The sequence below is a fragment of the Syngnathus scovelli genome, chromosome 12, assembly GCF_024217435.2.
Source record: "Syngnathus scovelli strain Florida chromosome 12, RoL_Ssco_1.2, whole genome shotgun sequence".
NCBI lineage: Eukaryota > Metazoa > Chordata > Actinopteri > Syngnathiformes > Syngnathidae > Syngnathus > Syngnathus scovelli.
Window position 1 is genome coordinate 10533666 of NC_090858.1, and position 12614 is coordinate 10546279.

The following is a 12614-nucleotide window of genomic DNA, read 5'->3' on the forward strand; positions in this document are numbered from 1 at the left end:
TGCTAATTTGTGAGACATGCAGATGTGTATTTAATTTCAGATATGAGCTAAAAAAAAATACACAATTAGGCCTGCAATAATATAACAATGCCTGCTAATAATTTGGTTGATGATTCAACAAGGAAGAATATTCTGCTGCTATTTATTAAAAAGCAACAGCAGAGAATTGCAGGGGTGTGCATCGGTTGCCAGATGACATCATATTTATTTTTATTGATTGCGAATAATGAAGTTCCCGAAGCAACAAAAACAAAACAGCTCTGCTTTGAACAATTCCAGGTGACCACCAAAAGTATTTATTGCATAGCCTTACAAACTAATATTTGGAATGCAAGTCAGAGTGAAATAGAATAGACATACAAAACTATCTCTATTTTTGGTAGAAATGGTTCCTTTCCACTCCTTAGTAAAATCCCCAATGCACTTTCAGAATCAGAATCAGCTTAACGAACTACTCATGATAAGAAATGGAGGGGAGCAGGCAGATGGAATTCATCCAGAGCAAAGTTTGATTTGTACGCTAGAGTAACTTGCTTAAAGGTTAAGCACAAAGGAAATGGTCTTTGTGCAATAAATGCTTCAGCAATACAACAGTAAATGTGAAGCTGATAGAACTGTTTCATTACTGCCGCTAACTAAACAAGCTTATTCAGTATGTAAATAATCAACAGCAATGCCAAATTGAAACTTGGAAATATTGGGACTGAATATTTAGAAGTTTGAAGTCGGGCAATGGAGCATTTTAAAACCGCATATGAGCCAAGAATTTCCTTTCAATTTGTGGAATTGGCTTGTTAAAAGGTTCGTATGACCCACTGCATAAAACATTAAAATAACCTTGGTGATTATAATTATAATTAATTCCCTGAAAATAGTCAAGTAAACTGAAGCGTCCCGTGTCATTTAAACACCCGTATCATTTAAACATTAAACGTCAGCAAATGGAAGCCCTGGCAAAAATTCACCAGACTCAAAGGATCTTCATTCAGTTGTTTTAATTTGTAGGGCAAAAGAAAAAAAAAATGATTATAGACACGACACAAAACTAAACTATTTAAAATGTTAACTTTTAGCTTTTAAAAATCTCTAAAAGCAATCAAGAAAAAAAAATGTCCTTGCCAGTCAGAACATACAGTTTTTGACCAAGCACAGGGATCAGAAAAAATATGGAATCACTCAATTGTGAGGAAAAATTATGGAATCACCCTGTAAATTCCCATTCCCAAATGATTAGCTGTTTTTGTTAGTCTTCACAGTTAAACAGGTAGAACCACACCTTGAAGAGCTGCTGCAAAAATTTGAATCATGGCTCCAACACAAGATGCCAATTGAAACAAAGGTGATGGATGTCAGATATGTTTAAAAAAAAAAAGGGGATGGTTCAGATTCAGCTGTGTCCACCATTAAGATCAAATACTAACAACACAAGGAGGTTGTTAAAGGCAAGTAAGAAAAGGGATAGACTTAAAGGCAAGGTGGTGATAGCGGAACCTTTGTTTTGTTTTGTTCCATTGAGATTTATGAAGACGACTGCGTGAGTCAGTTATGATATGGGGATCTTTATCACTTTCTATCCGCCCCTGTGATGGACTGGCATCCAGTCCAGGGTGTTGTCTGACTTTTGCCACAAGTCATCCCGGAAGGGTACAGCTCCACACAACCCTGAACAGGACAAGCACTAAAGTAAATGGATGGATGCAGACATATTGTTAAAGGGAAAGTAACCTAGGCGTTTTAATTATGTTGAGTATTATACTTTTATAGATCATGCTCAACATGCATGTCTACTACTATTTTCCGCACTATAAGGCGCACCGGATTATAAGGCGCACCTTCAATGAATGGCAAATTTGAAAACTTTGTTTATATATAAGGCGCACCGGATTATAAGGCGCGTAGAATAAATAACTCAACGTTGCTCAAACGTTAATGCAATCACAATATGGTAACACTCGAAATAGTGACAACAATAACAATATATCAATAACTCAACGTTGATATCACACAACACACAAAATAAACACGTAAAGCTTACTTTAATAAGTTAGTCCTCATCCACGAATCCATATTGGTCCATATATAAGACGCACCGGATTATAAGGTGCACTGTCGACTTTTGAAAAAATTGGAGGTTTTTAGGTGCGCCTTATAGTGCGGAAAATACGTTATATAAAAATCAAATTGTGATTAGATTTCTTGAATTCTTTGAGAACACAGATCAATTGCATGACAGGTCTCAAAAGCTAAAGGACAGAAATATCGTAAAGGGCCTGTGTGGTGGGAGATGTAATGTGATCTAGGCCATGCAGTGATTGATGTTCAGCGTTGATGGGTATTGGCATTGGTGCTTGGCTTGACCCAGGAGAGCTCAAGCAGAGAACAGGGCCACAGCTGGCCTGAATAACATTTGCAGTCTAGAGTGACAGAAATCTGGCTCCAAGGCTCGAGTAGTAATATATTTTTTTTATTTAGGGTTTAGGGCACAGGTATGTATGACCCGAGCTTTTCCACTCAAGTTTCAAGGATAATTGTACCCACAAGGATACGACGATACAGGAATGTCAGCTATCAGTGTAAAGCAGATGTCACATTCTACTGGGAGGCATATCAAAAGGCCAAGAGTTCCCATTTCCATGCTGAAGTAGGTTCATGATTGTGTTGTATTTGCAGTGTTGCAGTGTTTATTTAGCCACAGCCATGTTGGTCAAATCAGCATCACGTTGTTCCAGAGTGCTTGGTTATCATGAAATATTCATTATGTCACTTCAGGATTTGACTCCACTCAATTATTCTCATTTTGTGCACGGTCTCTCTGGTGCAATACAGCTCTGTATGGGCATGAAAAGCATTCAGCGCAAGCATCATCACTTATAGGATTGGGGAGCTTGTAGAGGTGAGATAACCTCCTCACCTCCCTCTGCAACACTTTCCATGAAACTGCACATTGAGACCAAATTAGCTTTTTACTATTCATAGTCAAAATCATTTTTACACTCTTCATGGACTTTAAGGCACCAATAAGAATCATGGCCATAAATGGTGTGATTATTACTGCATTCTAAAGATCCACCGACGTGTGTTAGTGGCATCATAACATTTTATCTGCTTAGACTCAAGTTGTGACTACACACAAACGTGTAGATGAACGGATTTGGACACAAGGGCATTACTCCCATAAGAAGTGAAAATGCAAGGAGGTAGGCATCGCTATGTCACTCTTCTGGGAGAAGATTTTGGAGAGTAGGTTTGTGGTCATTTCTTTATTGGTCATCCAGAACACTAGTGAGATGTCTTTATTGTTGGATCTGAGACTTGCATCCAAGGGAGGTAGAGCCTCTCTTGCAGCATGAAGAGATAAAAAAATAAAATGAAAAATAAAAACCATTCCACTGTGATCGTGAGTTGCAGGTTACTTTCACAATTTCATTGTTTTTCTTTGTATTTCAACACAACTATTATTCACTTGTTTGGTTTTGTACTGTAGTTGTTACTTGATGATAGATTGGCTGAGGGAAGCTGCATTCAAGGACACCTTGTGAAATAAATGTGAATGGGTTGTTCATTTCTTGTAGGAGAAAATAGTACAGTCAACCCTCATTCATAATACTAGTAAGTGAAATCCAGGAAAACAAATGAGTTGTTCCAATAAAGTTGAAAGCATGGCAAATACTCAAAGTTTTAACCTCCTCTTTAATCAAATAAGCAAGGAATATGAAAAAACAAGTATAACTTAGACCATTAGCATCAAAGCAATCTCTAATGTGGGCATATCCAAATTCAGTGAGTGCTTCATATTTATCTAAAATTGATCATATTACAAAACTGAATGTAAATACTCCGTAATCATATAAAAAGAAAGCTGAACTGCCTTAGACAGAAAGGTAGAAAAGCATTCAATCATCAAGAAGATGATAGCATATAATACGAAAAAAAAAAAAATCCTTTTCCAATCTATCCCCAGAAAAGCCTCCATTCAGCCAATAATCTTTTTTGTCCTTTGTGAACAAAGTAAACATCTCTAAATGTGAATTAGCTGTGATCTGTCACTGGAATGACAATAGTGCAATCATTAAATGAATTTAAGAAAGTGTCTCACACACACACACACAATACGCCACGATGCACCCTTGAGGATTTGGCACTTTGGCAGGTTTGCGGTTTGTGCAATAATGAGGTAGACACGACAGGATTCACAGAGTTGCGATGTAGCACAGTACTCGGCGGAATTGACAGGAGCAAGAGAGGTACATCTACAGCTGTCTGCTTGCTGCTATTGATCTATTATGAATGCCAATTTCCATTTAGGTAGTGATTCATGCCAAACTATGGATTGCACTGTGCTAGCATGCAAACTGTTCTTGTCATGCATAATGTCACTGTGACAGACATTTCAACAAAGAGATTTGATTCGGCATGGCTCTCGGGCTAGTGTGACTGTGCTGTAAGTGGACAGTAAAGTCACAGAAAGAAAAAAAAATGAACATGGGACTTTGGATATGATCTAATAACCGAGCATGTAATATTTAATATGAAATTATCATACTCCTCGTCTAATTCCTCAAGGGAAAATTCAACGTTACCTCTGCTATATATTTGATGTTCCACACCACACAGAACAAGAAGAGCTCTCGGTTGTAGAATTGCTTCACTCTAACAACTAGATGCCATTGTGACATTGTTTTTCCCACAGCGGGAGTCAAAGCAATGCCCTCTGGTTCCAAAGCCCAATTCCTCACAGATGAGCGACTATCCCCACATCTGAATGAGGCATGGGGGAGGGGGGGACCCATACATTATCTTGGAAAGATGCTTCTCTATGGTCCAATCCACCTTTTCGCTGAGACCGGCTTGAATGAAAGCCGCTAATAACACAATTTCATGTTTGCTGCAAGGTGAGTAATGTATTCTGACATATTCAGAGGACAGCTTATCCATCTCGGCAATCCACTTTCAAACTCTAATTTTAACTAACTAACTCTAAAGTATTAGCAACAAGTCTGCAGAAATCTAATACATTTATTGACTGCTATTTTAATTATGATCCATTATGGTCGCTAATTTTTCTTTCCAAAGAGTCTTGGTTTATTAATTAAAAACAATGCTGGCCGGAAGGAATTTATTATTAGAATCTTCCACTGTAATGGTTCTAAAACAGACTGGAAGAGAATGATGCATTATCCCAGGTGTATAAGTCCTCCAATTTTTTATGGAGTGCATAACATTAATAAAAACAACATATAATGTAATTTTTTCCCCAAAAAAATTCTGCGGGTTAATGGAACAAGAACAAGAGTCAAAACGGAATTTCCCTTCAGTGATCGAAATTAGTGTAACACATTTGATTAACATAAAAAAATACCAGTGTATTGATATGTCTCCTGTCTGATGAAATGATCAGATCCAGTATTAAAAAGACCTTGAAAAATTCACTTTGAGAGAAAGATCTTTACAAATAAAATTCCACATGGAAACCGTTTGAAAATGACAAAAGTCAATGCCTGTGAATCAATCAATGTTGATTTGTGGTGATTACGTCTTCATCCATTCTTCCATTTATTGTGGACAAAACCCCGGACTATCCCGAGTCACTCACTGTGAATGGGATTAATTATGGAATTGTCGTCCAAGTGACAAAAAGAAAGCCTGGGTGAGAGGTATCAGTACAATAACAGCTACAGAGGAGAAACTGATCTCTTAATTTAGCAGTAAATTTAGACTACAGCTCTACCATGGTCCTGAGCTTTGGGTAATGGCTGAGAAAATGAGGTTGTGCTGAATATTTGCCTCAACAAGTTGGCTGCCTTTGGGAGGATATTATAATAGTTCAGCAACTTTCACATCAAGGGACTCACCTTGAAGCGGTTCAGCCACCTAATTGGGACAATCTGACGATGCTTCCTATTTATTTGACCAGGGTTTAAATCCCCCAGCAAATATTCCACCTTTTCTCAAGAGAGAGATGCATTTGAAACAATAGTTATACAGGACTATCTCAGAAAATTAGAATATTGTGATAAAGTTTTTTATTTTCTGTAATGCAATTAAAAATAACAAAAATGTCATACAGTCTGGATTCATTACAAATCAGCTGAACTATTGCAAGCCTTTTATTGATTTCATTTTTGTCTTTTTAATTCCATTACAGAAAATAAAGAACTTTATCATGATATTCTAATTTTCTGAGACAGCCCTGCACACTTGAACTTCATCTAACAGAGCTCATAGAAAATTGACAGATAGATGGATAATATAAATATAATACGACTTTATTGTCATTACATAAACATACTGAAACATCACATCCTGTTTTCTCCTGCTAGTAGTAAAAACAATTAAAATCACCATTGCAGACATGTTACACAAATCCTGCAATTTTTTATTGTCTATATACGTAGTTCAGGGAGCTGTCATGTTAAGACACGCTTTCTTTAAAAATAAATGTACACTTGTATCTTCTTACAAACGCAACTAGCATGCCATGAACGACAACTCCTAAATCATTACACACATTTATTCTTCAGACATTTTTTTCAATATAACACAACTCATTGAACTTTAATTACCTTCCTTTTTCCCTTGAGTCCACTGGGTAGTGAAGTGGTCAGGGAACAAGTCGTATATAAGTATTACATTTCAAGAACAGAAGTTATCCCTCTCTGTACAAAACTAGTGGCGTTTTGTCATGCATTGTTTTAAAAATGGACGTTTCTGTAATTTTCTATAATCATGTGTATGATACCAAATTAAAACATGAAGTTATGTTTTCTTTTTAAACAATGCAAACACACTTGAGAAAATAAATCGCCAATGTACAAATATCATGCCACCAAATCAAGCAATTTAATTACTTATTTTAAAGTTCACAGTTACAAATCAACATTCTCAAGGCTCAAACCATCCTGTTACCGACATGATAAATGAATTCCTCTTCAAGGCTCTTTTGCTATTGCACTTGTGTGAGGTTTAATAACCACTCACACGCATGCATACACATGTACACACACACAGGTTTAGAAAAGGTGTTTGAGGTAAAGGCGAAATGATGTTTGAAAGAAATTTGAATGATACGGCGCTAACACAGTTTCAATAGCTGGGTATGGAAAATGGGTTTGTATAGCACGCTTTTAAAAGGAGGGGGGGGGTTACTTTTTTTTAATTTATTCTTTTTTTGAAGAAACCATTGCACCCAAGGAAGAATGCCAGAGACAGAAGGTGAAGAAGGTGATTTCCTAAGTAACATTTTAACATTCTCTGGGTTCTATTGAGGTACCATGGAAGCTGTTTTGGGATATATTATCTTATGATTGTATATTTATTCATGTGCTTCAAGTCTATATGCTGATTTGCAATTCTCAGCTACTCCTTGTACACTTTATTGGAGATGCCCTCATTAAGCAGCAGTTGCAGTGACCCCAACTTAATGAGGATTAATGCTGGAGCAGCTTGTGCCTTTTTTAAGACCAACTTCCAGCTTGCCATTCCCACCCGTGCCTCACTGATTTCAGTTATTATTGAGCAACCATGTGTGGACTAGTGTAACCACTGGGGACGTGTTAAATGAAGAATCCTAAATAAAGTTGGATGATGAGACACGGCTGAATGGGAGTTGAGGGAATGTGGGAAGAAGTCAGCAAATAAGGTGAGACACAAGATTGCAATTTTTAAATATGACAATAGTACAGAAATGTCCCTGATGGTCCAGTGGTTAGGATGCGGGGCTTTCACCGCCTGGGTTCGATTCCCGGTCAGGGAACCATATGCACAAAACATTCTTATGTGAATCATCTGGACAAAAAATGGTGTTTCGCTGTGGCGACCCCTTCGGGGGAAAGCCGAAAGGGGCCAACCAACAACAGTACAAAAATGAACAATGACAATATGCCAGATTAGTAGATTTGAGTCATATGTTGACTAGACTGCCCTCAAAGTTAGATTTGGTTCGACATTCATCCTTGTGTTGCTATGGTGACTTCATCAATATTGTCGCGTGAGAGTTCAGAGTAGCTATCCATACAACACATTCCCTCAAATTTTCGAAACACCATCAAGGGTGAGTGTTAAAATTAAAATCCACTCCACTTCTAAAGCACTCTTTCACTACAGCGGTTTGTACAATCTCATCTTTGACATTCAAATAAAAAGAAATGTGTGGGTTGTGGTGTCAGAGAAATTTGGGTTCATTGAAATGAATGCAGCTGGTTGGGATCCTAAGCAGGGCTGTCAAACTTGCCATCACAGTTGCTTATCTGTAAAATTATGTGAATCTATGATCTCTAGTGGCAAAAATAACTTTGGTTCGCACATTACTTATTTTTTCACATCTTTTAAGAACAGTACTAAGTAGTTCTCAGTCCATTTGCTCTTATTTTTTTTCATGATGTACTGATTCCATTCAAATGAGTACTGATTCCATTCAAACAGTACTGCCAAAATCATAACAGTAGTCATGACGCCAGACGTCCAGCTTCTTCCAAAGTAGTTGTGTAGTCGGGGTGCAAGGAACTTATAATTTATGTCCCTTACCTAATATTTCCCCTAACCCAAAAATCAGATTTTCAATATAATTACCATTACACCCGTTATCATTGCCAAGTCAAGAAACAGTAGTGGCAAACTTATATCTGAGTTTGACACCTGTGTGCTAAAGTGTCTAGGAGCTTTTTATCACGCTCCCTTTAGGGGAAAACGTTGTTTAAGGGATGCTACTTGCTTTGGGATTTATGTGTTACATCCAACACCATGGACACAATAAAAGCATACACCCAAGTCAGAGCTACTGCTTTTCAAAAAGTGAAGTGATGTAAAACACCCTCAAGTAGTTACAAAGTACAGCTAAGATGCCCTCGACTGCTTCTTGGCGTATACATTTCCGAATAAGCACTTTCAAATGACATTGAAAACAAGCCATTTCGACGCCTTTACCCAGACCACTCCCTTAGCTTTTCTCATCTTTTTTTTTTTTTTGTTTCCGCCTTGCAATAGTCATGCTTTAGTTTTTTAACTTCCTATTACATCAACAGCTAGACCACAGGTGTCAAACTCAAGGCCCGGGGGCCAGATACGGCCCGCCACATCATTTTATGTGACCCGCGAAGACAAATTGTGCATCAAATTCGTGTGTCATTACTGGAATTGCAAATTGTCTTCACTTTTAAAAATATCTTATTTTTTAATATTTGAAAACGAGTTATTTTTCCGTTTGTTTTGTAGCTTGTAATGTACATAATATGAGGTGCTCATACATTTATTACAAACAGTCATAATGGCCCTCCGAAAGAAACTCTGACTACAATGCGGCCTGCGAAAAAATGAGTTTGACACCCCTGCTCTAATTACTTTGAAAATAAATTGAAGCAATCAGTTGTGATTGACGAGCAAAAGGCCACTACGCTGTCTGAGAACAACTCATTGATATATTTAACCAGTTTTTACTAGTCTGATTTGAAAACGAGTTATTTGTCAGTTTGTTTTGTAGCTTTTACTGTATATAATGTGACATTTATTTGGGTTGACAGTCATAATGGCCCTCCGAAAGAAGCTAGAACTGCAATGCGGCCTGCGAAAAAAAATGAGTTTGACACCCCTGATCTAGACTTTCACAGCTGCTAAGCAAAAACAGTATAAAAGACACGAAAAAGTAGTTGTCATGGAAACGTGAAAATAAAAGAATGGAGGGGAGTGGCTTGCTGTCCACTGGAATGTACCCAAGAGCCATTTCGTCAGTGGGAATGTGGAGGTGTGTTCATTGGCTGGCTGGGCGTGTTGAGCGTCGTCTCAGAGGTGGCCACTAGTCATAGTGGTGCTTCAGTCAAGCCTTCCAGGGGGAGGTTAGTAGCATTGTCAGTGGGCCGCTGATCCTCCTGAGGATGCAAGGATGTGTGTGCAATGGCAGCCAGGCTGGCGTAGGCAAGGTGACAGTCCGTGTGCAGAAAGGGGGGGTAGTGTTGGCGGTAGCAGATGTAGGCAAACAATAGCCCGATCACTCCTCCAACAAAGGCATCTGTATAGTCACAGAAGGGCATATATTTACAAGTATGTCGCCATCGTTAATTTTAGCCTAACAACTGCTACGAATCCAACAATTAATTTCGTAAAACCCAATGTTATACTGCCTCAGTGTGTATATTCTGTAAAGGTTAATGAATATTAACTGAAATGCAAAGCAAATAATCTGCATTGGTCTCAAGTGGATACGAAAAGGCTTCTGCAACATATTGTAACTATCCATCCAAATCCTATCATACAAGCTTGGGGGATATAAAAAGACCTTAGCCCTCAGCCTCTGGCTACACATTCTGAAACTTCCACACTATACAATTTGTGTATGCTCTTAGGTCTTATTAAAATCTATATTTCTTTCTCCTTCTGCCTGAAATGGAATATAACGCAAATTTCCACCATTCAGGAATTGTATAATGCATGAGCCTACTCTATGAATGTTTCATTGACTCCTGTCAAATACATTTAACAGTCTGAGACCTCATGCAATCAATTAGTATGACGGCCTCACAGTGACAGTGATTGGGATGCAAAGCTAAGCCACAGAAGACCAAGTGCTGAGGGATGATGGGACTATTAGTATTTATCAAGAACGCCACTGAATGCCAGGCTAATGGTGTTTCCCAGCTTGTGTTTACACTGAGAGCCCCCTTAGGTTGTTTAATGGGCTGTGCTATTGCTGCATTTGCTGACACTCTGCTGGGAGGGGAAGGGGACAACATTTGGGGAGAACAAACAAATGATGACGGGGCTCAGAGTGGCCTTTTATTGGGGTGTGTGTGTGTGTGTGTGGGGGGGGGGGTCGTTTCTTTATTTCCCCCATGACTTATGTGGCTCACTTCTGCAGTGCAAAAGAAGAGCGAGAAATATGGTAAACCCCAAGGGTAAAAAAACTTTAATACTAGAATGCTGAATGCAGCCCGGTCCATGGGTTAGGGGTGCGTAACGAATGAAGATGTTGATGTCATGTTGTGGCGCCAATAAAATTCTGAATGGCTTAAAATTGATAGATTGTGTCATATTTTCAAGCGAAACCCTAATCTCGGACTTCAAATTTTTCATCAACACAAGATGATTGTAGCTCAATAAAACTGATAAATACCACATGACAATGCTGTCAACACAAAGTATATTTATTATTAATTGTCATCATTATCTCTCCCATATATATGGAATGTAATCTTCCCATCTTCCCATCTTTCTAGGCAGGTCACATTAAATTTTCAAAGGGTGCTAAATCAAATTCCTACTCATACTCTGAAGCAATTATCTATGCTGCTGTGTTAAAAATGCATGGAGTCATATAAATATGACAAAACTGTCTGGAAGATTTTGGTTCTTCCTCATGTCATTTTAATTCCTGTAATACTATGCATCATCTTGACAGAAAGGCATTATTGCTGTTTGTGATGTACACATTGATTAGAAATGCGTTAAGCTTGGCTTTTAGGGTGGCACACTCGAAAGTAAAAATATGGCACTTCATTCAATTTTTGCTGACTAAAAAATCCTAAAGAAGGAAAGAAAGAAAGACAGAGAAAAAGAGAGAACGAGAGAAAGAAAGAAAGTTAGGGGATGAATTGCAAGGTTGGAATAGATGATCACCTTTCCTGAGCTTGATTAATCCAGGACAAAATTTATTTTGGATGGAGTGGCTGTAGTCTGAACATAACCAAAAATACACATCACAGTGTTCTGACCTTGCCAATGGTGCTTGTAGTCACAGGTTCTGGACAAAGCGATCATCATTGCGCTGTAGAGGGGCAGCACCATGGCACAGAGGCGCCAGCTACGACCTCGACCTTGATCCGTAAAGCACTGCAGCTTGCCCGCCAGGTAGAAGGAAGTGAATCCAAGCCCAGAGAATGCAACTAATTAAGAGAACACAAAAATAAAGTGGCCAACGTTCAAATCTCTCAGTCCCAAAATGTCACACAAATAGTAAAAGTCATGAATTTTCCATCAGTTTCCTTCCTCTTCTGTATGAGACGTAATGTTTTATTAATGGCGAAACAGAGACAGAATTGCAACTGTATGAATGAGAATAGCAAAAAGGTGGGTCAGGAGTGTGTCGTCTAACACCACAGATCTGTCGAGACACAGCATGATGATAGTTTAAAAAGCCTTAGTAGAGCTGAACTGGAATGAGAAAAGAATGTCACAGGGAAGAACAAAGAGATTACCGTAATTTCTGGACTATAAGCCGCACCGGACTATAAGCCGCACCAGCTAAAATTCAGGGATGTTTTAGTTTTTTTCTTACATAAGCCGCACCGGACTATAAGCCGCACGTGCACATGAGTTTTTTTACAAAGAAAGACAGTACACAGAAAGCCGTAAAAATCCATAAATATGCCGCGCCGCCATTTAAGCCTCAGGGTTCAAAGTAACCTTCTGAATGAAATGCATTAAAAGTTCACATTCATTACAACTTGTTTTTGGTGAACAAAATTTCAGAAGAATTGAATTTAAATGCTGATTGATTGGGCTTCAATACAATGGCAGAGTAAGAGAAAGGGTTTAGAGCCCTTTGACGCAGGTAACCTAGTGTGCATTCCTACTAAAGCTCATAATAGTCACAAACAACACAGCCAGAATAAGCAGCAGCCATAGTA

General features: G+C 38.4%; 1 protein-coding gene across 1 annotated transcript in view; it reads right to left on the reverse strand.

Moving 5' to 3' along the window:
• Positions 1-6250: 6250 nt before the first annotated feature.
• plpp4 (phospholipid phosphatase 4) overlaps positions 6251-12614 on the reverse strand; it is a 36896-nt gene continuing 30532 nt past the window's right edge. Inside the window, exons 6-7 of the mRNA XM_049736348.2 lie at positions 11700-11870; positions 6251-10000 (exon numbers count right to left, since the gene is read on the reverse strand). Of these exons, the coding sequence (XP_049592305.1) occupies positions 9792-10000; positions 11700-11870 (380 nt within the window). The 3' untranslated portion in view covers positions 6251-9791. The remainder of the gene's footprint in view (positions 10001-11699; positions 11871-12614) is intronic.